The 23,144-nt window shown below is 51.5% G+C and overlaps 2 protein-coding genes across 2 annotated transcripts in view; both read right to left on the bottom strand.

Annotated features, from left to right (window-relative positions):
- Nucleotides 1-19,685, bottom strand: part of NPDC1 (neural proliferation, differentiation and control 1) — a 136,227-nt gene extending 116,542 nt beyond the window's left edge. Inside the window, exon 1 of the mRNA XM_038375002.2 lies at nt 19,377-19,685. Within this exon, the coding sequence (XP_038230930.1) occupies nt 19,377-19,479 (103 nt within the window). The 5' untranslated portion in view covers nt 19,480-19,685. The remainder of the gene's footprint in view (nt 1-19,376) is intronic.
- FAM166A (family with sequence similarity 166 member A) overlaps nt 19,544-23,144 on the bottom strand; it is a 52,901-nt gene continuing 49,300 nt past the window's right edge. The window contains exon 8 of the mRNA XM_043499049.1: nt 19,544-19,690. Within this exon, the coding sequence (XP_043354984.1) occupies nt 19,544-19,690 (147 nt within the window). The remainder of the gene's footprint in view (nt 19,691-23,144) is intronic.

The raw sequence follows: 23,144 nt of genomic DNA, 5'->3' as shown, positions 1-23,144 counted from the left end.
CTTGGGAGATTACCTGTAACAACAACAACAAAGGAGCTTCCCTTTTAGGCTTTAGGACAAGAACATTGCTACCTTTCAAATATTCCTTTTATGCAGGGGATGGTTCAGAACAGGGACACAAAGCAGAGAAACACTTCACTGGTCAACAATAAAATTTCGTATTTCTACCTGTTTGGTCCTTTGTTTCAGAAGGGCAGAGGGACGATAGGACTTTGATGAGTCTTGTCTAAGAAACAAGGATTCCATAAAACCAATTCAAGAAGTAAACTATAGATTTGGCACCCAAACCCCCATGGATTTAGGTTTGCCTTCTTGATGCCACTAACCAGGATTACATTTGCATATGTAAAATCAATGAGAATACACTGCTTTGAGGAAGATGTTCCATAGGCAGTGGAATCACCTGCATTAACAGCTTTGGGCAATGCAGTGTCTTTTCCTCTCAGAACAGGCACGAGCCAATCCACAGTTCTTGGGAGTTTACATGTAACAGCTGACTTTAATGGATTACAGGACCACTCCCTCCTCAAGCAACTTTCACACACTGTGCTCAGGAACACTAGAGCAGCAGTTAAAAGAGAGGCAGGATTCTCATATCATCCTGTGCACAGACGCAAAAACGAAACATACGTAGACCGCAAGCTCTTTAGGGTACATGTTTGTTCTGTGTTCGTACAGCACCTAGTGCAACAGGGCCCTCTCCACACCTGGGGCTTCTGTGTGCTAACTCAGTGTGACTAACAAACAATAAAATAAGGAGTCAGACTACAGGAGGGCAGAGAGTCCTTCCTCAGCCTTCGAATCTCAAAGCACAGGTGCCTACATTCGGTTTTACAGCAAGGACGGGGTGAAAGTGGGGGGAGGGATAGCTCAGTGGTTTGAGCATTGGCCTTCTAAACCCAGGGTTGTGAGTTCAGTCCTTGAGGGGGCCATTTAGAGATCAGGGGCAAAAATTGGGGATTGGTCCTGCTTTGAGCAGGAGGTGGGACTAAATGACCTCCCTTCCAACCCTGATATTCTATGATTCTATGAAAGTGGGTGGGTACAGCGTACCGGTAAGAACCCACACCGGCCTGTACGCAGCCCACATTAAAGCGCTGCCATGGCCATGGCAGTGCTTTAACATCCCTGCCTCTTTTGCCTCCCCCATTGGTGGCCCTGTAGGGTTGCTGCCCCTCCACCCTCGTTGGCAGCCCTGAAGACAGGGACCAGCGACAGTAAAACACTGCCACAGTAAAGGACCCTGCTTAAAGTGCTGCTGGGATGGCCACCAACTGGGGGGGGGGAAGGTGTGGGGGGGAGAGCAGCTGCCCCGGGGCATGTGATTTAAAAGGGCCTGGAGCTCAGGCCGTTGCTACTGCTACCACAGCAGCGACTGGAGCCCTGGGCCCTTTACATCGCTGCTGGAGCCCCAGGTGGCGCGGGTCAGGCAGTGTGGAAGGGCTGGCTGGGGGATACTCACCCAGCCCAGCCTCCGGACCAGTAAGTCTTCGGAGTTACTTTCACCCGGGGCATGAAATACATTCACAGTGGGCCCAATCCTCAGCTGGCATCAGTCAGTGGAGCGCACTGAGATCACTACAACACCCAGTCACAGCATTTGGGCCACTGCATTTCAAACGGGCTGGACAAAGCACTACAATAGAGGTTTTCAACCTTTTTTCTTATGCAAACCCCTAAAAAATGTCACATGGAGGTGTGGACCCCTTTAGAAACCTTAGACATAGTCTGCAGAGCCCCAGGGGTCCATGGACCTCAGGTTGAAAACCACTGCACTATAGCACAGTCACGCATTGGCAGGGGGTTAGAGTCACTAAATGACGTGAGGGCTTTCCCCATCTGTAACAGCCTCAATTCCACAAAGTCACCTTTGAGCAAAGATTCTTTGCAGCATCCCCTTTGATCCCTACCCTACCCCTCCCTACCCCACCTCACATAGATGCGCTGAGCACCCCGCACCTGGCGTTTCTTCTCACATCCCAATTCTTCTGCTTAGTGATAAACTGCAAGCACCTGAAAGCAAACTTGGAAAACATACTGGTTATACCCATGGATTCATTCACCTCTCTCTCCTCTGTCAAATAAAAGCCATGCCCAATGACAATGCAGCACCCTCCTTTGTCTCTGGCACAATTTAAAGTAACTCTTGGGCTGCGAGCAGGTAGGATCCCTACGAAGAACCAACACACACAACCTTACCAGGGCGATCCACATAGAACCCTCACCGCTTCCCCTCAACGTGATGCCCTTTCTCTGGTAAACCTCAGCAGGTTCCTGATTAATCCTCCCTGCCTGCACATTTATCTTCTACCTTGTGAGCCCACTCAGCTGAATTATTGATGCTGCTCTAAAATACCAGGCAGTCTGTGAAAGAAGCAAGGCTGTTTTTAGTCAGGCTTTGATTCTTTGAGGTAAAGATCCAAGGGCATTTTCCCCCTGCTCTACAGCTCTGGTACATTTAAATAATTAATTGGTTTAATAAAGGGAAACTCTCCGTCACGGTTTTCCTCCTGGTGCTTTTCCGAGGGAAGCAGTCTGAGAACTGGGTGTGTAACCTTGGCAATAGACCCCCATAGAGTATAATAGCTTGTGACCTGAAGGAGAGCTCTGTGTAGCTTGAAAGCTTCTCTTCCACCACCAGAAGCCAGTCCAATAAAACATAGGAACTCCCCTACTGTGTCTCCCTCATTGTTCGCAATGTAATTTACATACAGATGTGTTCAATGGTAGTTTTCTCCAATTATACATAGAAACCTTAACTGAAAACCAGCGTTTTTTTGGGTGGAATTTCCTTTGTTTTTTTGGCAGCCTCTGGTTTGCGATGATGCCGAATTCCTACCACTCCTATGGAAAGGTCGGTGCTCTCTGCACTGGAACCACTGACCCATACTCAGTCTCTCCCAGAGCTTTTTCCAGAACAGCCATGGCCTCCTCCCCAACCCCCTCACGCTACCTCTGGCCTTAATTCCCCCATGCATCTATGCCTGGCTCCAGCCCCCAGTTAGTCTTTGTTCCAAGACTTCAGCACCTCTGCTGCATTCAACCAACCATTCTCTATAGGACAGAACCAGCCCCAGCTCCTAACAGTCCTTCCCCAAGTCTACTCTCCTCCCTCTGCTACGTTGCTACGTTTTAAGATGTAGCCCAGTCGGAGAGACCCGCTCAAAAACCAGAAGAGTCAGGCACGAGGAATCAGAACTACAACTCCCACAAGGCACCACTGGACCCACTGGCAAATGTAACTTGAGATTGAACAGACTCAAAAAGTTTCAATCCCGGAACGCTGAAATGTTTCATTTTGATCCAAGTTGCGGAAATGAACCGTTTCCACATTTCCAAATTGAGACTTTTTGGAACTCTTTATTCCATGAATGATTTTGATATTTGGCATTTTCATTGTGACTGCGGATGGAAGTAAACTTCAAAACGTTCCATGGGGCGGAAATTCTGATTTTTTTTCCACGCTTATCGCACTCTGAAACCAGAGGCTATTGCTTGGAAATTAGTCGAAGGTCGTGCTGCTGAGTGGGTTAAAACACAAAGCACCAGCTGTCCAAGTGAGGCAGGTGTGTTGGATATTTGGTGAATCTGACACACTCATATATACTGTGCACCCAAGAAGTTTCTGTAGCTCAGGTCTGCAACATTCCTTCGCACAGGCAGATAAGGCTACCGCAAGGATAAGCCAGTGCGTGAGACTAGCAATGATCGCACACAGTTCTGACATTTAACATGCTCCATTTTCACGCGTTAGGGCTATTGCCACTTGGTGACATTCCTAATTATAAGCCTGTTGCCTCCATTTAGCATTTCTATTGTGTTTGCCGTAAGCACACCTGCCCTGAAAGCAGGACAGGATCTCTCCTATTGGTGAATTATCTGGGAATCAAAGTCCAGGCAAACAGCTTCTGTGGAGAAGTGCCACAGCAGAAAAGCTATAGCTGGGGGAAGGGCAGGATACCGGCAGGAGCAAGATGATCAGAAAATCCCATGGCCTGTTGGAGACCAAGCAGCTCATTCAGTGGAGTAACAGGCTGGTCTCTGATGGACAAGGGTAGAATCAAGGCTCCCACAGCAGCACGTTCTGAGCCCCAGTCACTGGGAGGTCTCTGGAAAGTGCCGCATGACCCCAGCACCTAGTAAGCTAAACCAGCTACAGCCTCCGTCACCACCTGCCCATTGCCAGTTTGGGTCACTCTGGGCCAGGGAATGGCACAGCCAGCACGCATTGCTCTACCCCCCACTTTGGACCATCAGTGCCAAGCAGCCTGAAAGCCAATTTAGGATAATCTCTGGGGCATAAAACTGACAGAGTCACTCCTACAATTCCCACTATGCCAGCTGCTGGCGTAGGAAGCCTGGCTGTGAGGGGAAGGGGTGGGGCAAGTCACCAGCTGTAGTATCACTGTGTGATGCTAGCCGCAGCATCCCTGAGATTCCCCAGGCAATGGGCTTGATGCTCAGCCACTCTAGGACCTCGGGGGCACAAAGGCCACCTTGGCACCATACCCCCAGCCCGGTCCAGAGCTGCACTTCTTGGCAATATCCAGGAGTCCGAAGCGTTTTGTTCAGACGTCAGAGACTCCCAGCTGACAGCAACAGATGCCATGAGACCTTCAGTTATACTAGGTCAGATGGAAAAGCAAAGAAACTGACCAGCCCCTGCCTGCTTCTCCCCCAGCTCCTCTCCACAGAAACGCTTCCAATGATGGCAGCAAGGACAGGAAAGATGGCTCACTCCAGAGTCAGACCCCAAATTGAGGTGGGAGTTGGGGTAACTTTAATGAGCTGCTGCCCCCAGAGGCTGATTAGAGCCTGACGATGCCAGAGAATGAGTTCACAAGGCCATGCACTGCTCTGCCATCACAGCCTGTGATTTTCCAGAGTACATTTGGTCAGCGTTAGTCATCTCTCTGAAATCAGTAAAGTGTGCCCAGCTATGATTTCACATTGGAAGCCGGTTTTGGTCAGTGCCTGCTGTTTCCATCATCCAAACAGCTCTGAGCTCTTCTTTGCCACAAGCGAAGGGAGCAGCTGGGAGACAGGACTGGAAGTGCTTTAGATGTGCATACTTTACAATCCATAGGTCGGAATGAATCAGAGGCCACCAGTGTCTGTGGGCTGCTAGGTAGCCAATTATCTGGACCAAATGCAAGTGGAATCACAGTAGAGAAACTCTTTGTACTGCAGCCAAGCTCACAGCAGAGCTCCCTCTGACTGCCCAAACCAGTAACAAGGAGGGAAAAAACCCTGAATAGCTAAAATATCAAGGCATGATTTTCAGAAGTGACAGTGATTTTTAGATGCCCAACTTGGGATGCGTCAAAGAGGCCTGACCTGAAGTGCTGAGCACCCAGTCTCTGGAAAAAAACAAGGGCTCTTTAAGATGCCTCTGGATGGACTCCCAAAAATCACCAGTCACCTTTAGAAATCCTCAGAAAGAAAAGGAGTACTTGTGGCACCTTAGAGACTAACACATTTATTTGAGCATAAGCTTTCGTGAGCTACAGCATCCGATGAAGCGAGCTGTAGCTCACGAAAGCTTATGCTCAAATAAATTTGTTAGTCTCTAAGGTGCCACAAGTACTCCTTTTCTTTTTGCGAATACAGACTAACACGGCTGCTACTCTGAAACCTGTCTTTAGAAATCCTATCATTACAGGCCCCAGCCAAGATCAGGGCTCTGTGGTGCTAGCAGCTGTTCACACACTACTGAGAGGCAGACTAGACTCTGCTCCCTCTCCAAGAGTCTTGGCTTTAATTTCAGAAAGAGGCAGGAGAAGGTACCAAATAAATGAGAACCTCTTTGTTCCTTCGTGCACGCTGGCCAGTGAAAAATCCTGCCCCGATGTCAACCCCTGGGGTTAGAAAGCAAATCCTGCTAACACAGGGATATTTACAAGAGGGGAGAATGAATAGTTCAGTATTGTGCAATTGTTCTCCGGCTTGGTAATTGATTCCTCATTTATAGCGAGCCCAATGCTTAAGTCTCTCTACCCCAAATGCTCCCATAACTAAATAAGCACAAAGGAGACGTATAAGCTGATTAACTCTTCTAATGCTCTCATGACCCAGAAGATGAGCTGTTTTAAGCAAACCTTCCCCACGAACTGGTTTCTATGCTGGAGCCTGTGGAAGGAGATCAGGGACGTTTTTCCAAACTAAATGCCTCACAGAGATGCTGGGAAAAGGCCCCTTTTTGGCAAGAGCCAGGCATACAGAAGACTAAATTACCCGAGGGGAATTATCCAGGAAATACCTGCAGGGCCAGAGCAGGCAGTGAGAAAAATGGATTAGTGCAAAGAGGCTGCCACAAGAGGAACTAGCTCCTAAGACTGTAATGAAGAGCAAAACCTCAGATACCTCCCAAAATCAAAAGAGTCGTCCATTTCTCTGTCCTGAGCCACTAACCTGCTTCCACCCTAACCCAAGTAGTATTCACATGCATGGCAGGCCCTATGGGGAGACAGGCAGCACTGTTCTATGATCCATGCTAAAATGAGCTCCATCTCCCAGGGATGACCCTCCCCGTTCTCCCAGGCCAGGCAGCAAGCTAAGCAGAACTATCAGCCTCTCACTTGTTTTCTCATTTATTTCCACCTACCCTCCCGCCTTCCAGCAGCTGTTGCTAATTTACTCATTCCACCCACCCATGCTCCCTCTAGCAGCTGCTAACTCATAATTTACCCTGTTCATAGAAAGGTGGGTACAGAGGAGAGGAGAAACCGAGGCTACATCATTAGAACAAAGAGGGACGCTCCAGGATGCCAGCTGCCACTTGGATTCTATGTGATAGGCACGATGTAAGAACCTAGTCAGATTCCTGCAACCAAATGAGATGAAGTGTCCGTTCCGCCTCTCAGCCATTCACCCTCCAACAGAGCAGTGATGTGAGAGGTAGACTAGGTGGCCTAAGGGGCTATTTCAATCCCCCCAGGGGCTAGCACAGGGCTGTTCCTTACAGCAGGTTTATCTAGGGCTTTGTCCAGTCTAGTCTCACGCACAGTAGGCTTTCCCTGTGGAGGCAACTGCATGATCTTCTGGCTCTCACAGTCAGTAAGGAGCAGAGGAGATGAAGAAAGCCAGAATCATTCTTCAGCAGCAGAGATCTGCAGTGCAGCTCTGGCAGAAGGCACCTTTCCTGATCCGAGCACAAACTTTTTGCAGCTAGAGAGCACCCCCATTTACTATCAAGGAGGGGCTGCTCTCCCCTGGGCATTGGCACCCTGCTCATCACCACGGTCCCTTAAGGAGAACATGAGTTACAAACACACAAGGGGAAAACAGGCCTCCTTGCTGGGAACAACAGCCAGCCTCTGCAGTAGGGAATACAAGCTAACAGTTCCTTCACTGAGAATTTACAATCTACAGGGCAGTTCCTTCACTAAAGTTAATTGTCACAGCCCCTTTTGAAAAAAGAACAGGAGTACTTGTGGCACCTTAGAGACTAACACATTTATTTGAGCATAAGCTTTCGTGGGCTAAAACCCACTTCATCGGATGCATGCATGCATCCGATGAAGTGGGTTTTAGCCCACAAAAGTTTATGCTCAAATAAATGTGTTAGTCTCTAAGGTGCCACAAGTACTCCTGTTCTTTCTGCGGATACAGACTTACACGGCTGCTACTCTGAAGCCCCTTTTGAGTCAATGGAGCTAGGACAATTTCCACAACAGGACCTGCCAACCACCTGTTGTGAAACACAAACAGAAAAATAAAAGTCCATATTACAAATGTGCACTGCAGATAAATCCACTCACCCCCATCTGTCATTCCCCATCCCATCAGGAAGTATTTTGAACTAAGGGGCAATCGTTGTAGGAATTCCCCACAGGGAAAGCATGCACAGGCTGAGAAATTTCTTGGCCAACTTAAGGAAGAAAAAAAGTTGTCAACTCACAGCTCATTAACTGAGTCATTTATTGCTGAATAAAGGACAGGGGTCCTTTAGCCTTTCAATTCCAATGAGATCCTACCTCTTCAAAAATACTACGCTCTATAAATCTGCCACAGAAGGGGCTGGTTCTAGCAATATATTTTGAAAGGCTTCTCCCTGCAATAACGAAATATACACATAGCTGCCTTACAAACAAGAGCAGATTCCAATTGCTGCCTCTTCATTTTCTGCATCTAAATAACAATGAGAGCAGCCACATCAGGATTGAGAAGATCTGTCTGTCTGCAGAAATACAGGGGTTTAGGGCGTTTCCATGGAGAGGTGGAGATTTAAAAATATCATATTATGTTAAAAGGAGTGAGAATGCAAAGTTCCCCCTCAGACTAATTCGCCCACTTAGTGCAAGTAGGTATTAGGGATACGGAGCACAATTCAGCGCATAATTTGAAGCTCTGGATAATATGCAAAAAGCATCCCAGAGCACCAGGGAAATGGAAATCAGCTAAATTAAACCCATTCAAACTCTATTTCCTACACCAGGGCTATAAAGAGTGACGGCCCTTTACCAGAGGTGGTTTTGCAGAGATTGGAGTCAGCGAACCCTTTCATACAGCACTTGAAGCGGGAGACTAAGCAGTGGGGAAGGATGCTGACTATTGCAGCAAAAAGATTGGAAGTGGATCACAGAGAGCGAAATGCAAGTAGGAGACTGCAGAATAGGTGGCAGCTGGATCTTAACCTGTTCATTAAACGGTTTTAAAGCAGATATTTCATTCTCTGCAGCACTTTTCTTCCTATTACAGTGAAGCAACAAGTCAAATATTATAAGGGACAGCGTTTTAATCCCACTGGATGAAAATGAGGATGATGGGGAGGAAGGGTTGACTTGGGAGCTCTTTTGCTTTCAGATATTTTTCCCCATTGATCGGGGGCAGGGGGGAAATAAATGTGCCCCTGACTTTTGATCCCCTTCCTTAATGCTCCAGTAAAGGATCTAGATTTTAAACAGAACGACAAATTAATTGTTTTTATTGTTAGCAGCAAGACGCTGTATTGCACATTAATAGAAAGATGTGACTTTCTCTTCCTATGGAATTGTGGTATAGTAAAATATGGACTGTCCTTGTAAAGGGAAATCTTTCACACCAAGTATGTACACAAGAGAAGCACCAAAAAAAGGATAGGTATTTAGAAATGTGATCAGTGTGCTCAGAGGAGGTGGGCTCCCTTGCCAGCAAACCAGAATTTTTAGGCAGGTTCTTTGAACATTTACTCAACCGGGATCAGATTATGTCCTATGTAGAACGTTAACATTTTATTGTAATTTTGCCTTAATAAGCACAAATAAAATAATTACTTAAAAAATGTAAACAGCAAACTCTGTACAAGCATATTGTAAGCTCTTTGGGGCAGGGACTTGCTCCTTCTATCTGAAGACACTAGACAGATATAGGGTAAGAAGTGAAACTGAGGCACAGAGAGGGGAAATGACCTGGCCAAGGCACACCAGTGGTCAGAGGCCAAGCCAGGAACAGAACCCAGGTCTCTCCTGACTCGCAGTCCAGTGACCTAGTTGCTAGGCTAGTCCCACGGCCTGTACCATTAGCCCACAGCCTGGGCCATTAGCCTGTTGCGGTTCAGTGCGGTATTAGTTACAAGGTGTCGTGTCTCCAAAATAACCTATGAGAAGGAATGAAGAGTTAAGTTGTACATATGTCCACTTACTCCCTCCTCTGCCAGGGAACTTGATGGACTGTAGCCAGAATGGCACGAGCAGCACAGGGTTAACCATGAATTATAGCTGGCAATAATTACAACTTGGAGCCTGCCTGTCTGTCTGTGTGATCCCTGCAGCTCTCTTAAGAGACACTCTCAAATCACTCCAATTTCACAGTCCTAGCTCAGGATCAACTTACCATGCAGACTAAAAAGCCAGTGAAAAGCATGGAGAAACCCAGCTCTTTTGACTCCATCCTAACAGAGCTTGACTGGAGTTTCTCCTCTATGCACTGCTTCTTGGATGTAAAGGAGTCGTTGGAAGAGCAGCCCCCTACACACCGCATTCAGTGCTCAGATCAGTTCTCGCTCAGGTTTGCTCAGCTTGCAAGTCACACCTCTCCCCCAGCCCAGCAGAGGCTTGTCTTGGGCAGCTGGGTATGCAGTTACCATCTCAATGGCATACAGGCTGCTGACAACTGGATTGTACCTGTCACTGGAACACAGCCTCATCACCCCCTCGACATTCCACACGAAGTTTCCAATAGTGCATTAGATTAAACATGGCTATCTTAAATGAAGCGTCTAATTTTTATAACAATTTTTACATGGTGGCTAGGGCTGCATTTTTAACAAAGAGGCTCTTCATTCCTGTTTGAAATGTTTCTTTTCAAAGCAAAAAAATTCCCTTCTCATGTCCTCTCTATTTAGTCTGCTTTGCCAAAAAACATTAGTTTGAATGTTCTCTCTGTGATTTGTTGAAGGCTTAAGATTCTGAACATATGACAGTGCAGTATCAATAATATGTGTGGTGATTTTCTATAGATGTACTCTTTTGGGCCAGTCCACACAAGAGATCCACTTCCTGGACACTACGGTGCTAATAAGCGATGGTCACATAAACACCACCCTATATCGGAAACCTACTGACCGCTATTCCTACCTACATGCCTCTAGCTTTCATCCAGATCATACCACACGATCCATTGTCTACAGCCAAGCTCTACGATATAATCGCATTTGCTCTAACTCCTCAGACAGATTTCAGAGTAGCAGCCGTGTTAGTCTGTATTCGCAAAAAGAAAAGGAGTACCTTTTGTGGCACCTTAGAGACTAACAAATTTATTAGAGCATAAGCTTTCGTGAGTGCACGAAATGCATCCGATGAAGTGAGCTGTAGCTCACGAAAGCTTATGCTCTAATAAATTTGTTAGTCTCTAAGGTGCCACAAGTACTCCTTTTCTTTTTCCTCAGACAGAGACAAACACCTACAAGATCTCTATCATGCATTCTTACAACTACAATACCCACCTGCTGAAGTGAAGAAACAGATTGACAGAGCCAGAAGAGTACCCAGAAGTCACCTACTACAGGACAGGCCCAACAAAGAAAATAACAGAACTCCACTAGCCATCACCTTCAGCCCCCAACTAAAACCTCTCCAACGCATCATCAAGGATCTACAACCCATCCTGAAGGACGACCCATCACTCTCACAGATCTTGGGAGACAGGCCAGTCCTTGCTTACAGACAGCCCCCCAATCTGAAGCAAATACTCACCAGCAACCACACACCACACAACAGAACCACTAACCCAGGAACCTATCCTTGCAACAAAGCCCATTGCCAACTCTGTCCACATATCTATTCAGGGGACACCATCATAGGGCCTAATCACATCAGCCACACTATCAGAGGCTTGTTCACCTGCACATCTACCAATGTGATATATGCCATCATGTGCCAGCAATGCCCCCCTGCCATGTACATTGGTCAAACTGGACGGTCTCTATGTAAAAGAATAAATGGACACAAATCAGACGTCAAGAATTATAACATTCAAAAACCAGTCGGAGAACACTTCAATCTCTCTGGTCACTCGATTACAGACCTAAGAGTGGCTATCCTTCAACAAAAAAGCTTCAAAAACAGACTCCAACGAGAGACTGCTGAATTGGAATTAATTTGCAAACTGGATACAATTAACTTAGGCTTGAATAGAGACTGGGAATGGACAAGTCATTACACAAAGTAAAACTATTTCCCCATGTTATTTCTCCCCCCCATCCCACCCCCCACTGTTCCTCAGATATTCTTGTTAACTGCTGGAAATAGCCTACCTTGCTTGTCACCATGAAAGGTTTTCCTCCTTTCCTCCCCCTGCTGCTGGTGATGGCTTATCTTAAGTGATCACTCTCTTTACAGTGTGTATGACAAAACCCATTGTTTCATGTTCTCTGAGTGTGTATATAAATCTCCCCTCTGTATTTTCCACCAAATGCATCTGATGAAGTGAGCTGTAGCTCACGAAAGCTTATGCTCAAATAAATTTGTTAGTCTCTAAGGTGCCACAAGTACTCTTTTTCTTTTGGGCTGTATCTTCGAAGCCTAAATCAATAAAGACAAGAAAAAAGTCACAGTGAATTATTTTCTGAAAATCACTTTATTGCCTAGCAGGGTAATTGTGAATGCAACTAGACTGATGAACTGTGGAATGAGCAATGAAGCGCTCTCTATATGGCAAAAAGACGAGCAATTCATTTCAGCCTTATTTACCACAAGTCTTTTAACCTATTAGAACTCCACAGAGCTACAAACTTTGACTTTTAACACTTCTGATGTCAGTATTAATCCAGGGTCCTCTTCCCCTTTAAAGAGGACTGCAAGTCCCCCCCCTCTTTTTTTTTTTGATTGTTTTTTTACTTTAAAAAGCCCAGCAATGCCAAGTCTGGTTTTGCTGAATGACTTACTGGATGGCCAGGTGAGGATTGTGAACCCCCAACATGGTAGAAGGGACAGGGTTTCAAATCTTCAGATTCTCTCCTAACTGTTTCTCAGGCGTTTAAGTTCAATAGATGTTACCAACAACAAACGCAGTCTAAAAAAAGTCTCTTCCCCTGTCAATCAAGTGATCCCTGCAGGATGTCTGATGCCATGACCTTACCTGTGCTCCATGGAATGGTTCCAGGAAAACAGGTCAGGCAACATCTGAATTTGTAATGTAAACAGGATAAAAGCCTATTTCGAGAAATAAACGTGTCAGACAGAACACAGCCAAAAAAGGAGCACAAACCTTAATATATTCCTCTCTTTCAGCTCACCCCAGTAAGTGGGTGGCTGAGGCTACAGTTTCAAATTTCTATGATTACTGGGGGTTGGAAGTTCACCACAGTGATCTCCACTAAGAAGGGCGTCTCAGGTTTTCAGTCTCCCCACTCCGAGCTCTCGCCCCAATAGCCAGGCACAACCAGGCTCCCATCATAAGTTTCCGCTGACAACAGCCACCAGCTTTGTCGCATGCACAACCCTGTCACTGGGGAGGACAACCAGTCCCAAGGCTCTTCTCACTAGTTATCATAGGCATTTAGATGGCCCCCAGCACCGCAGTAGCTGGGTATCTCACAATCTTTAATGTATTTATCCTCAAACCCGCCGTGAAGTGGAGGAGGGGAGAGGAACAGTCCTGGCCTCAAAGTCCTTTCAATCTAAAGGAAGGATTATTATCCCCATTTTACAGATCACTGAGGCACAGAGAAGAGACTTGCCCAGATCACACAGGGAGTCAGAGCCAGAAACTTGAGCCCAGATCTCCCAAGTCCCAGTCTGGTCCACTAAACATAAGGCCAGTCTTCCCCCACACCTTCCTCAGCGATAGAACCTTACCGTCACCCCCCAGGCATCAAGGTGGGGAAAAACTGGCATTAGCATCTTTGCCCCTTGCAATTAAGGTACCAAGAAAATTAAAGCAGAAAAACAGAAACCAGAGTCTAAAAATAGGAAGACATGTTTATTGTAAGACTGCCCTCCTTAAAATGCTCAACTCTCCCCTCCCACACGGAAGAGTTCACACATCACAGCCTAGTAAGCCACTTCCCTGAATCAGGGTAGCACATCTCAGGAGGTAGAGGGCATGGCTCAGAGCTGCAGTAGTTTAGCTCACCTCCACTACACACACAAGTGACACACCTGATACAAGAGGGCAGATTACAGCAAGATAAAGGCCAGGCCTTTTTTCCCTTTCTCTGGTGCTTTAACATCAGGGAGAGGTTCTTGTAAAGACACCTTGACTGACCTACAAGAACAGTCCAGCAAACTATGCAAATACAATCCTGGGTCTTCCATATTCCTCTGAACCGCAACATGGATTCTATTGATTTCCTGTTAACAGGACCCTCTCTTCCCACAGGATGGTTGGAATTTTAGAACTGAAAGCATTACTGGAAAACAGTCCAAACACAGATTGATCTGGCCCCTAAAACATTAAACTCCCCTCCATTCACTCTCACGAACGTTGCGTTGAGTGAACCAAATCACAGTGGGAAACCACTCTCTGTCCCAAAACAGGCATCATTTCCCCTCCCCAGCACATCTGGAAGCATAGCAGCAGTATTCAATTCCCATTTAGTTCTGACTGCATCCCCCATCCCATGCACATTTACGTGTTGCACCTATTACAGAACTAATCTGGACACTATAGGCAGCCAGCCAGCCATGTCCTAAAGCAAACATGGGAGGCACCTGTTACCTGAAACCTCACCCAAGAATGAAATATCAGATTGAGTGTGCTGCTCCCAGTGGTAGTTTAAAAGGTAAGTAGTTTTAAATCATCTTGGGGGAGGAGACTTATAGATTCATAGATACTAAGGTCAGAAGGGACCATTCTGATCATCTAGTCCGACCTCCTACACAGTGCAGGCCACAGAATCTCACCCACCCACTCCTACGAAAAACCTCACCCATGTCTTTATGCAGAAGTACCTGAAATTAATCAACCCTATGACACTGGGATTTGTTCGTGGTTTGTGCTAATCAAATCCCTAAAGAACAGTCTCCAAGGAAAGTGAAGGATAGCAGATTACTGTGTTCCTTTGTCATTTGGAAGACAAGTCCCTCCACGCTGTTGTGCGCTATTAGAAAGAAGTTCAGAGTTTGTTGTTCTGCAGAAGCTCAGTAATTGGTAAAATAACCATGCCTCAGGTGGCAGTTTCGGAGGAACAGGTTTCCGTTTAATCCTTGTTTTCTGCTGCTGCTCTGATAAGGCTGCACACTAACCCTCTGAATTTTACTTTCCATTGATAATCTATTCATGAGGTTTTTTGAAAACACTACATCTTAACTTAGAGAGCACCTGAGCAGACACTTCCTCCTCCCCCCAGACTGAAACTGACCAAACGCTGGTCAGTTTCAATACTGCTAGTCCAAAACCTGTGGGCTACAGAGAAACAGACTGGAATTTCATCTGCTACTGGGAGAAAGCTATGGATAGCAGCCAACACACTGGAGATGATGCATCCTCCAGCATTCTCTCCCATTTCCCTCCTATTTTTCATATCATCCTTTCGCCAAAAGAGTTAGGGCTAGATTTTTAAAAGTATTTAGGCACTGCTGCACTCAGTGTTGCAACACCTAACTGATTTAGGAGCCTAAATATCAGATTTTTAAAGGGAGTGATGCACTTAGGAGCCAAAATTCCATTGATAGTTGATGGGATTTAGCACTTAGGAGCCTAAGTCACTTTTGAAAATGAGACAGGCTCCTAAATCGGTTAGGCATTGTGAGCTGTGCACAGCAACACCTAAATATCTTTAAAAAATCGGGGCTTCTGAGTTTTCCAAACTCAGCTGAGAAGGATCATTCCTGGACATGATGAAAATCTGAAGACCCAACTCCATCTATTCTCTCCTTTACCAACCCATCACCCTCCATCCACCCACACTTAACTATACCACCGCTGCCTCCCCTCACATCTCTGCTTGATAGTGCCCATCCCTCCAGCACAGAACGACTAGACAGGACAATTATGGGTCACCTAAGACACAGTATTGAAGATCCTACAGGAGCACACTGGCACTGTGAAATGTCAGTGGGCACTCCCTGGATAAGAAGAAAGCTTTTTATGTACTTTCTACTGATAATGAGACAGAAACTGCTTACGATCCACTCAGGGCCGGAGTTAGACTCGCTGGGGCCCAGGGCAGTAACTAAGGAGCGGGCCCCCCACCCCTGCTGAAGCCAAAGCACAAGTCCCGCAGCTCAGGGCTGAACCCAAAGCCCGAGCCCCACCACACAACATAGCTTTGCGGAGCCCCTGTGGCATGGGGCCAGAGATGACCCGTGCCTGCCGATAGGGGGAAAGGGGCAGAGTGAGGGCATCTGGCTTCAGCAGTATAACTGAGCATGCTCCATCTGTGTGAGCGTGCTCAGTACAAGCCAAGCAGCAAATCTGCGGGGGCACATGACCCCGCATGTCCCCCCACACGCATTGCCTCTGCATGAGGCCCCGGGCAATTGCTCTGCCTGCTACCCCCGAACGCCAGCACTAATTCCACTGTAAAAATTCTCTCTCATAAACCAAGGGCACTGCTTTTTTGTTGACTTTCCGTCGTCAATATTAGCCAGAAATTACAAACACTGTGTACAGGTTTGGCATGTGACTGAAGAGCAACCTACTGAAGCCCCAGAAATCAGCACTTCCACAGTCCAAATACATGAACTCTTGGAACTGAAGTAGCTCTCACAGGACTGGTGTATGTGCATTAACGGTGTCTGTGCATTGATACATTCTGAAATTCAGAGCCAAGGCTCTGCAACTATCTAGTTTTTATTCTATTCCTATGCTCTGTGCCACAGCCTAGAAATCAGCCAATCAGTTTTCAAATGAACACAGCGCGCACACATGAACTTCAAATCCTACAAAACAAGCTCCTTCACCAAACTTGTCACTGCTGAAAGAAGACAGCAGAGGTTACTATGATGGGCAAAAAGTCCACTTAATTTCTTTAAGAGGAAAATAAGAGGAACCCTCTTTTAACCATTGTAGCTGACAATTCTACTCTCTCAAGGCGAGTAATTTCAGTGAGTAATTTTTTTTTTAGTACATATTTTGTTCTTGATCAGTCATCATAACATAGGGTGGATGAGCAATTTTTGTGCTTGGGCTGGCACAGTTCAGCAAGACTGTTAGTTCATTGTTAAAATAGCTCTACTTTTTAAACAAAGCTACATTATAGGATATGCTGTCAGGCTCCTCCCAGTTCTGATACAGAAACAAGAACTTGACCCAGTGCAGGATGACTACTCTCCCACTAGTCTGAAAATAGATCCATGGGTACAAGCATCTTATAATATTTCAGCAAACAGAACCACCCAAGTGTAAAGATTTACAGCAAATAGCACTAATTGCCAGTGACTCCTGACTATCTGAACACATTACTAACGGAGAACTCTTATTTTTATTAAATTATCAAAGGCATGGCTTACAAAGCCTGTAAGAAGTAACTTAGACATGATTACTATGTATTTATTCTCCCTCTGCATAAGTCACCTTCTGCTCATTCAAAGGTTAGATGGAGGGTTGCAGGGTCTGATCCTGCATGCATGGACAATTCCTCCATTGAGGAATCCCATTTTAGTCATTGGGATTCTAGGAAGGAGTAAGGTCCAGCATGTGAGGATAAATATATAGGATCAAACTCATAGGGAAAGTCACTAGCCATTCCATTGCTACATTAGCCCACTTCATAACGACCAGTTTTCAGAGTAAAGCAAAGAGTAAATGCATCCGATGAAGTGAGCTGTAGCTCACGAAAGCTTATGCTCAAATAAATTTGTTAGTCTGTAAGGTGTCACAAGTACTCCTTTTCTTTTCATAATGACCAGCGTACCATGAGGCACTGTCCTGGCCTCTGCACAATAAGAAAAGCGGTGGAGAAAGGAAGAAAGCAGCCTGACCTGGAACATCTACACTACAATTAAACAGCCCTATGGCCTGAGCCCTGTGAGCCTGAGTCAGCTGGTACAAGCCAGCCACAGGTGTCTAACTGCAATGTAGACATACCCTAAGTGTACATCTACACAGCCACAGCAGCGAGCCTCTCAGCCCAGGCTGATGGACTTGGGCTAGAGTTCCACAAATAGGTGTGTAGACGGAGCTTTAAAGTTGCAGCTTTGAAGTCCCTCTCTGTAGGCTTCAAGAGTCTGAGTTCCAGCCTGAGCCACAACTCCAAAGCGCTGTCTACACAGCTATTTTTAGAGCTCTAGCACAAGCTAACCTGAGTCCATAGACCCAGGTGGGGAGGCTCCTGTCATGGGCTGTGTAGACATATCCCTAAAGGGTCATATTCTGCCACCCTTCTTCATGCTGGATAGTACCTTAGTCCACAACTCATAAAGTCAGGTACTATTCAACTTAAGGATGTCAGAAACAGACCCATATGCTGCACTGGAGAGGACAGACACCACTAACACAAAAACTTTTGAATAAAGCCAAATTCTGCCCCAAACACCTTACACACACAAAGTCACCTATCTCAGGAATGGACATACTGTTTTTCCTGTGTAAACTAACCTGATTTTTAAGAAGTTTATACTGGTAAATTCACAAGTTTTTAGTTAACTTGCAGAAGAAAATATTGGCCTTCTCTTCCCAAGAGCAGTGTGGAGGCTACCAATATTATGTCATTCAGGCCACTGGTTAAATCTGAAGTCTCATTACAGATCTGAAGTTTTGCCTGGTCAACAACATGCGGGAAGGTCCTCTCAGGGAGGCTCATGGACAGACACTGGACAAACATTCAGAAGCCCTTAACTATTCATATTAAAATTCACACTGCTTGTGTTTTATATTAACTTAAAAATTCTTTACACTGGACATTAAGAGCCATCTCTTCCAGGTCACAACAAACAGCTGTATCCTCATGAGATTTCCTGGTTGTCTGAATAGATCCACACAAATAGAGAGACTGAAGCAGCTAGGTTCACGGCTGCACTACATTCCAGCTGTGCAAGCACTATCCCCTCTCCTCTAGGCTAGGGACTGACCACAAGGCTTGGGAAGGTTTTTTTTTCAGGTTGGTTTAGATCGTTACCAACCGCCTCGTTTAAGATTTTAGAGAAGGAAATGGCTAAACCCAAGACTTGGTCACCATCCCATTTCTCAGCCATCCTCCTATAGGCAAAGGGGTCACACATTTTCCCAGACTCGGGCATTTTTTGACCAGTGCGGGCGCTTTACTGGTCAGGAGCCATTGGAGAGGGGAGCCATTCCCACGGCTCCAAGGAGGTTTACAAATAAAACGGTCCCGGGAACAAGAGGGCTTTGGGTTGCTAGCCCTCTTCCCCCCTCCCCTTCCCAGGCACTGTTGCTCTCCTATGAATCCCCACGGGGAGGGACCCGTCTCGAATGAACCGAAGCGGGCAGCTCCGAGACTCTCTTCAGCCCTCTGCCTCCGGGTACGGCTCTTGCGACGCCGCGGGGCGCACGGCTGAGTTCATACAATAGCCCGGCTCCTGCTGGGCTTCAATGCAGTCTCCGGAGGTCGAAAAGCACCTCAGCCCCCCAACCCCTGCCCTCAATCGAGGAGGAGGAGGTGGCTGAGCCGGCACTGCCCTGTGTTTACCAGCCAGCCGGTCCTTCCCGGCGACGGGGACGGGAGCCTGCGCCCACGGGGGGGGCGAGACAGGGCCTCACCTCGCGGCCCCCCCCAGACTCTCCTACATGAGGGGAGCACAAGGAAAAGCTCCCACAGCCAGCGCCCTGCGCGGCACACGGGACGCTGCAAACCCTGGGTCCGGCTGCACCAGGATGCACCGCCCAGCCCCACTCCCTGCAGCCTCCCCATTAAATCAGCCTAACCCCCCCCCGCGCAGGAACACGCTGCGCCCCCAGTGCCCCGCAGCGTCTCCCACAGACCGCGCCCCGCAGGGAGCCGCGTACCCAGCACCCCACCCCATCCGCCGGCGCAGCGGAGCCCGGCCCCTCACCCGCTTTGCCGGCGCCGGGCCGCAGCAGGCAGGCTCCGAGGACGATCCCGGGGAGGAGGAGGGCTCCGAGCCGGGGGGCAGGAGCTCTCCGGGCCGCCACCATCCTTCAGCAGCGCCGGGGACTCATTGCAGCGGGCTCCGGCCTGGCGGGAGGGAGGGCGCGGGAGCTACCGCCGGAGCTGCAAGGAGTCCGTGGGCCGAGCGGGGGCGGGGTCGGGCCAATCCCGGCACCGCCCGCACAGCGCCGGGCCCGGCATGCGCGCCCCGGGGCCTGGAGAACCGGACCCACCCGCCGCGCCGGCCACCGGGGCGCGCTGCAGGGCGACGGACGGGAACAGGTGCGGGCCCGCGGCAGCCCCGGTGCAGGGGGCTGCGCTGGGAACCTGCCCCCAGTGCCCCAGCTCATTCCAGCCCTGCCCACCCCGACTCCAACTCACTGCTGCCCGGGGATCACCCCCCCCAGCGGCTGCCCCCCGACTCACTGCTGCCCGGGGATCACCCCCCCCCAGCGGCTGCCCCCCGACTCACTGCTGCCCGGGGATCACCCCCCCCAGCGGCTGCCCCCCGACTCACTGCTGCCCGGGATCATCCCCCCGAGCTGCTGCCCCAGGACCCTGGGGACCTGCCCCCCGACTCACTGCTGCCCGGGGATCACCCCCCCAGCGGCTGCCCCCCGACTCACTGCTGCCCGGGATCATCCCCCCGAGCTGCTGCCCCAGGACCCTGGGGACCTGCCCCCGACTCACTGCTGCCCGGGGATCACCCCCCCCAGCGGCTGCCCCAGGACCCTGGGGACCTGCCCCCCGACTCACTGCTGCCCGGGGATCACCCCCCCCAGCGGCTGCCCCCCGACTCACTGCTGCCCTGGGATCACCCCCCCCCAGCGGCTGCCCCCCGACTCACTGCTGCCCGGGGATCACCCCCCCCAGCTGCTGCCCCCCGACTCACTGCTGCCCGGGGATCACCCCCCCCAGCGGCTGCCCCCCGACTCACTGCTGCCCTGGGATCACCCCCCCCCCAGCGGCTGCCCCCCGACTCACTGCTGCCCGGGGATCACCCCCCCCCCCAGCGGCTGCCCCAGGACCCTGGGGACCTGCCCCCCGACTCACTGCTGCCCCGGGATCACCCCCCCCCCAGCTGCTGCCCCAGGACCCTGGGGACCTGCCCCCCGACTCACTGCTGCCCCGGGATCACCCCCCCCCCAGCTGCTGCCCCCCGACTCACTGCTGCCCCGGGATCATCCCCCCGAGCTGCTGCCCCAGGACCCTGGGGACCTGCCCCCCGACTCACTCCTGCCCTGGGATCACCCCCCCCCAGCGGCTGCCCCAGGACCCTAGGGACCTGCCCCCCGACTCACTGCTGCCCTGGGATCACCCCCCCCCCAGCGGCTGCCCCAGGACCCTGGGGACCTGCCCCCCGACTCACTGCTGCCCCGGGATCATCCCCCCGAGCTGCTGCCCCAGGACCCTGGGGACCTGCCCCCCGACTCACTGCTGCCCCGGGATCACCCCCCCCCAGCTGCTGCCCCCCGACTCACTGCTGCCCCGGGATCATCCCCCCGAGCTGCTGCCCCAGGACCCTGGGGACCTGCCCCCCGACTCACTGCTGCCCCCGGGATCACCCCCCCCCCCCAGCGGCTGCCCCCCGACTCACTGCTGCCCGGGGATCACCCCCCCCAGCTGCTGCCCCCCGACTCACTGCTGCCCGGGGATCACCCCCCCCCAGCGCCTGCCCCAGGACCCTGGGGACCTGCCCCCCGACTCACTGCTGCCCCGGGATCACCCCCCCCCCAGCTGCTGCCCCAGGACCCTGGGGACCTGCCCCCCGACTCACTGCTGCCCCGGGATCACCCCCCCCCCCAGCTGCTGCCCCAGGACCCTGGGGACCTGCCCCCCGACTCACTGCTGCCCCGGGATCATCCCCCCGAGCTGCTGCCCCAGGACACTGGGGACCTGCCCCCCGACTCACTGCTGCCCCGGGATCATCCCCCCGAGCTGCTGCCCAAGGACCCTGGGGACCTGCCCCCCCGACTCACTGCTGCCCCGGGATCATCCCCCTGAGCTGCTGCCCCAGGACCCTAGGACCTGCCCCTGACTCACTGCTCCCCCGGGATCATCCCCCCGAGCTGCTGCCCCAGGACCCTGGGGACCTGCCCCCCGACTCACTGCTGCCCCAGGATCATCCCCCCGAGCTGCTGCCCCAGGACACTGGGGACCTTCCCCCGACTCGCTGCTGCCCCAGGACACTGGGGACCTGCCCCCCGACTCACTGCTGCCCCGGGATCATCCCCCCGAGCTGCTGCCCCAGGACCCTGGGGACCTGCCCCCCGACTCACTGCTGCCCCGGGATCATCCCCCCGAGCTGCTGCCCCAGGACCCTGGGGACCTGCTGCCCCAGGACCCTGGGGACCTACCCCCGGACTCACTGCTGCCCCGGGATCATCCCCCCGAGCTGCTGCCCCAGGACCCTGGGAACCTGCCCCCCGACTCACTGCTGCCCCGGGATCATCCCCCCGAGCTGCTGCCCCAGGACCCTGGGGACCTGCCCCCCGACTCACTGCTGCCCCCGGGATCATCCCCCCCGAGCTGCTGCCCCAGGACCCTGGGGACCTGCCCCCCGACTCACTGCTGCCCCGGGATCATCCCCCCGAGCTGCTGCCCCCCGACTCACTGCTGCCCCGGGATCATCCCCCCGAGCTGCTGCCCCAGGACCCTGGGGACCTGCCCCCCGACTCACTGCTGCCCTGGGATCACCCCCCCCCCCAGCGGCTGCCCCAGGACCCTGGGGACCTGCCCCCCCGACTCACTGCTGCCCCGGGATCACCCCCCCCCCCAGCTGCTGCCCCCCGACTCACTGCTGCCCCGGGATCATCCTCCCGAGCTGCTGCCCCAGGACCCTGGGGACCTGCCCCCCGACTCACTGCTGCCCCCGGGATCATCCCCCCGAGCTGCTGCCCCAGGACCCTGGGGACCTGCCCCCCGACTCACTGCTGCCCCCGGGATCATCCCCCCGAGCTGCTGCCCCAGGACCCTGGGGACCTGCCCCCCGACTCACGGCTGCCCCCGGGATCATCCCCCGAGCTGCTGCCCCAGGACCCTGGGGACCTGCCCCCCGACTCACTGCTGCCCCGGGATCATCCCCCCGAGCTGCTGCCCCAGGACCCTGGGGACCTGCCCCCCGACTCACTGCTGCCCCGGGATCATCCCCCCGAGCTGCTGCCCCAGGACCCTGGGGACCTGCCCCCCGACTCACTGCTGCCCCCGGGATCATCCCCCCGAGCTGCTGCCCCAGGACCCTGGGGACCTGCCCCCCGACTCACTGCTGCCCCCGGGATCATCCCCCCGAGCTGCTGCCCCAGGACCCTGGGGACCTGCCCCCCGACTCACTGCTGCCCCGGGATCATCCCCCCCGAGCTGCTGCCCCAGGACCCTGGGGACCTGCCCCCCGACTCACTGCTGCCCGGGATCATCCCCCCGAGCTGCTGCCCCAGGACCCTGGGGACCTGCCCCCCGACTCACGGCTGCCCCGGGATCATCCTCCCGAGCTGCTGCCCCAGGACCCTGGGGACCTGCCCCCCGACTCACTGCTGCCCCGGGATCATCCCCCCGAGCTGCTGCCCCAGGACCCTGGGGACCTGCCCCCCGACTCACTGCTGCCCTGGGATCACCCCCCCCCCCAGCGGCTGCCCCAGGACCCTGGGGACCTGCCCCCCGACTCACTGCTGCCCCGGGATCACCCCCCCCCCCCAGCTGCTGCCCCCCGACTCAC

Source organism: Dermochelys coriacea, chromosome 16, assembly GCF_009764565.3.
Source record: "Dermochelys coriacea isolate rDerCor1 chromosome 16, rDerCor1.pri.v4, whole genome shotgun sequence".
In the NCBI taxonomy this organism is placed as follows: domain Eukaryota; kingdom Metazoa; phylum Chordata; order Testudines; family Dermochelyidae; genus Dermochelys; species Dermochelys coriacea.
This window is presented reverse-complemented; position numbering and strand designations above follow the sequence as displayed.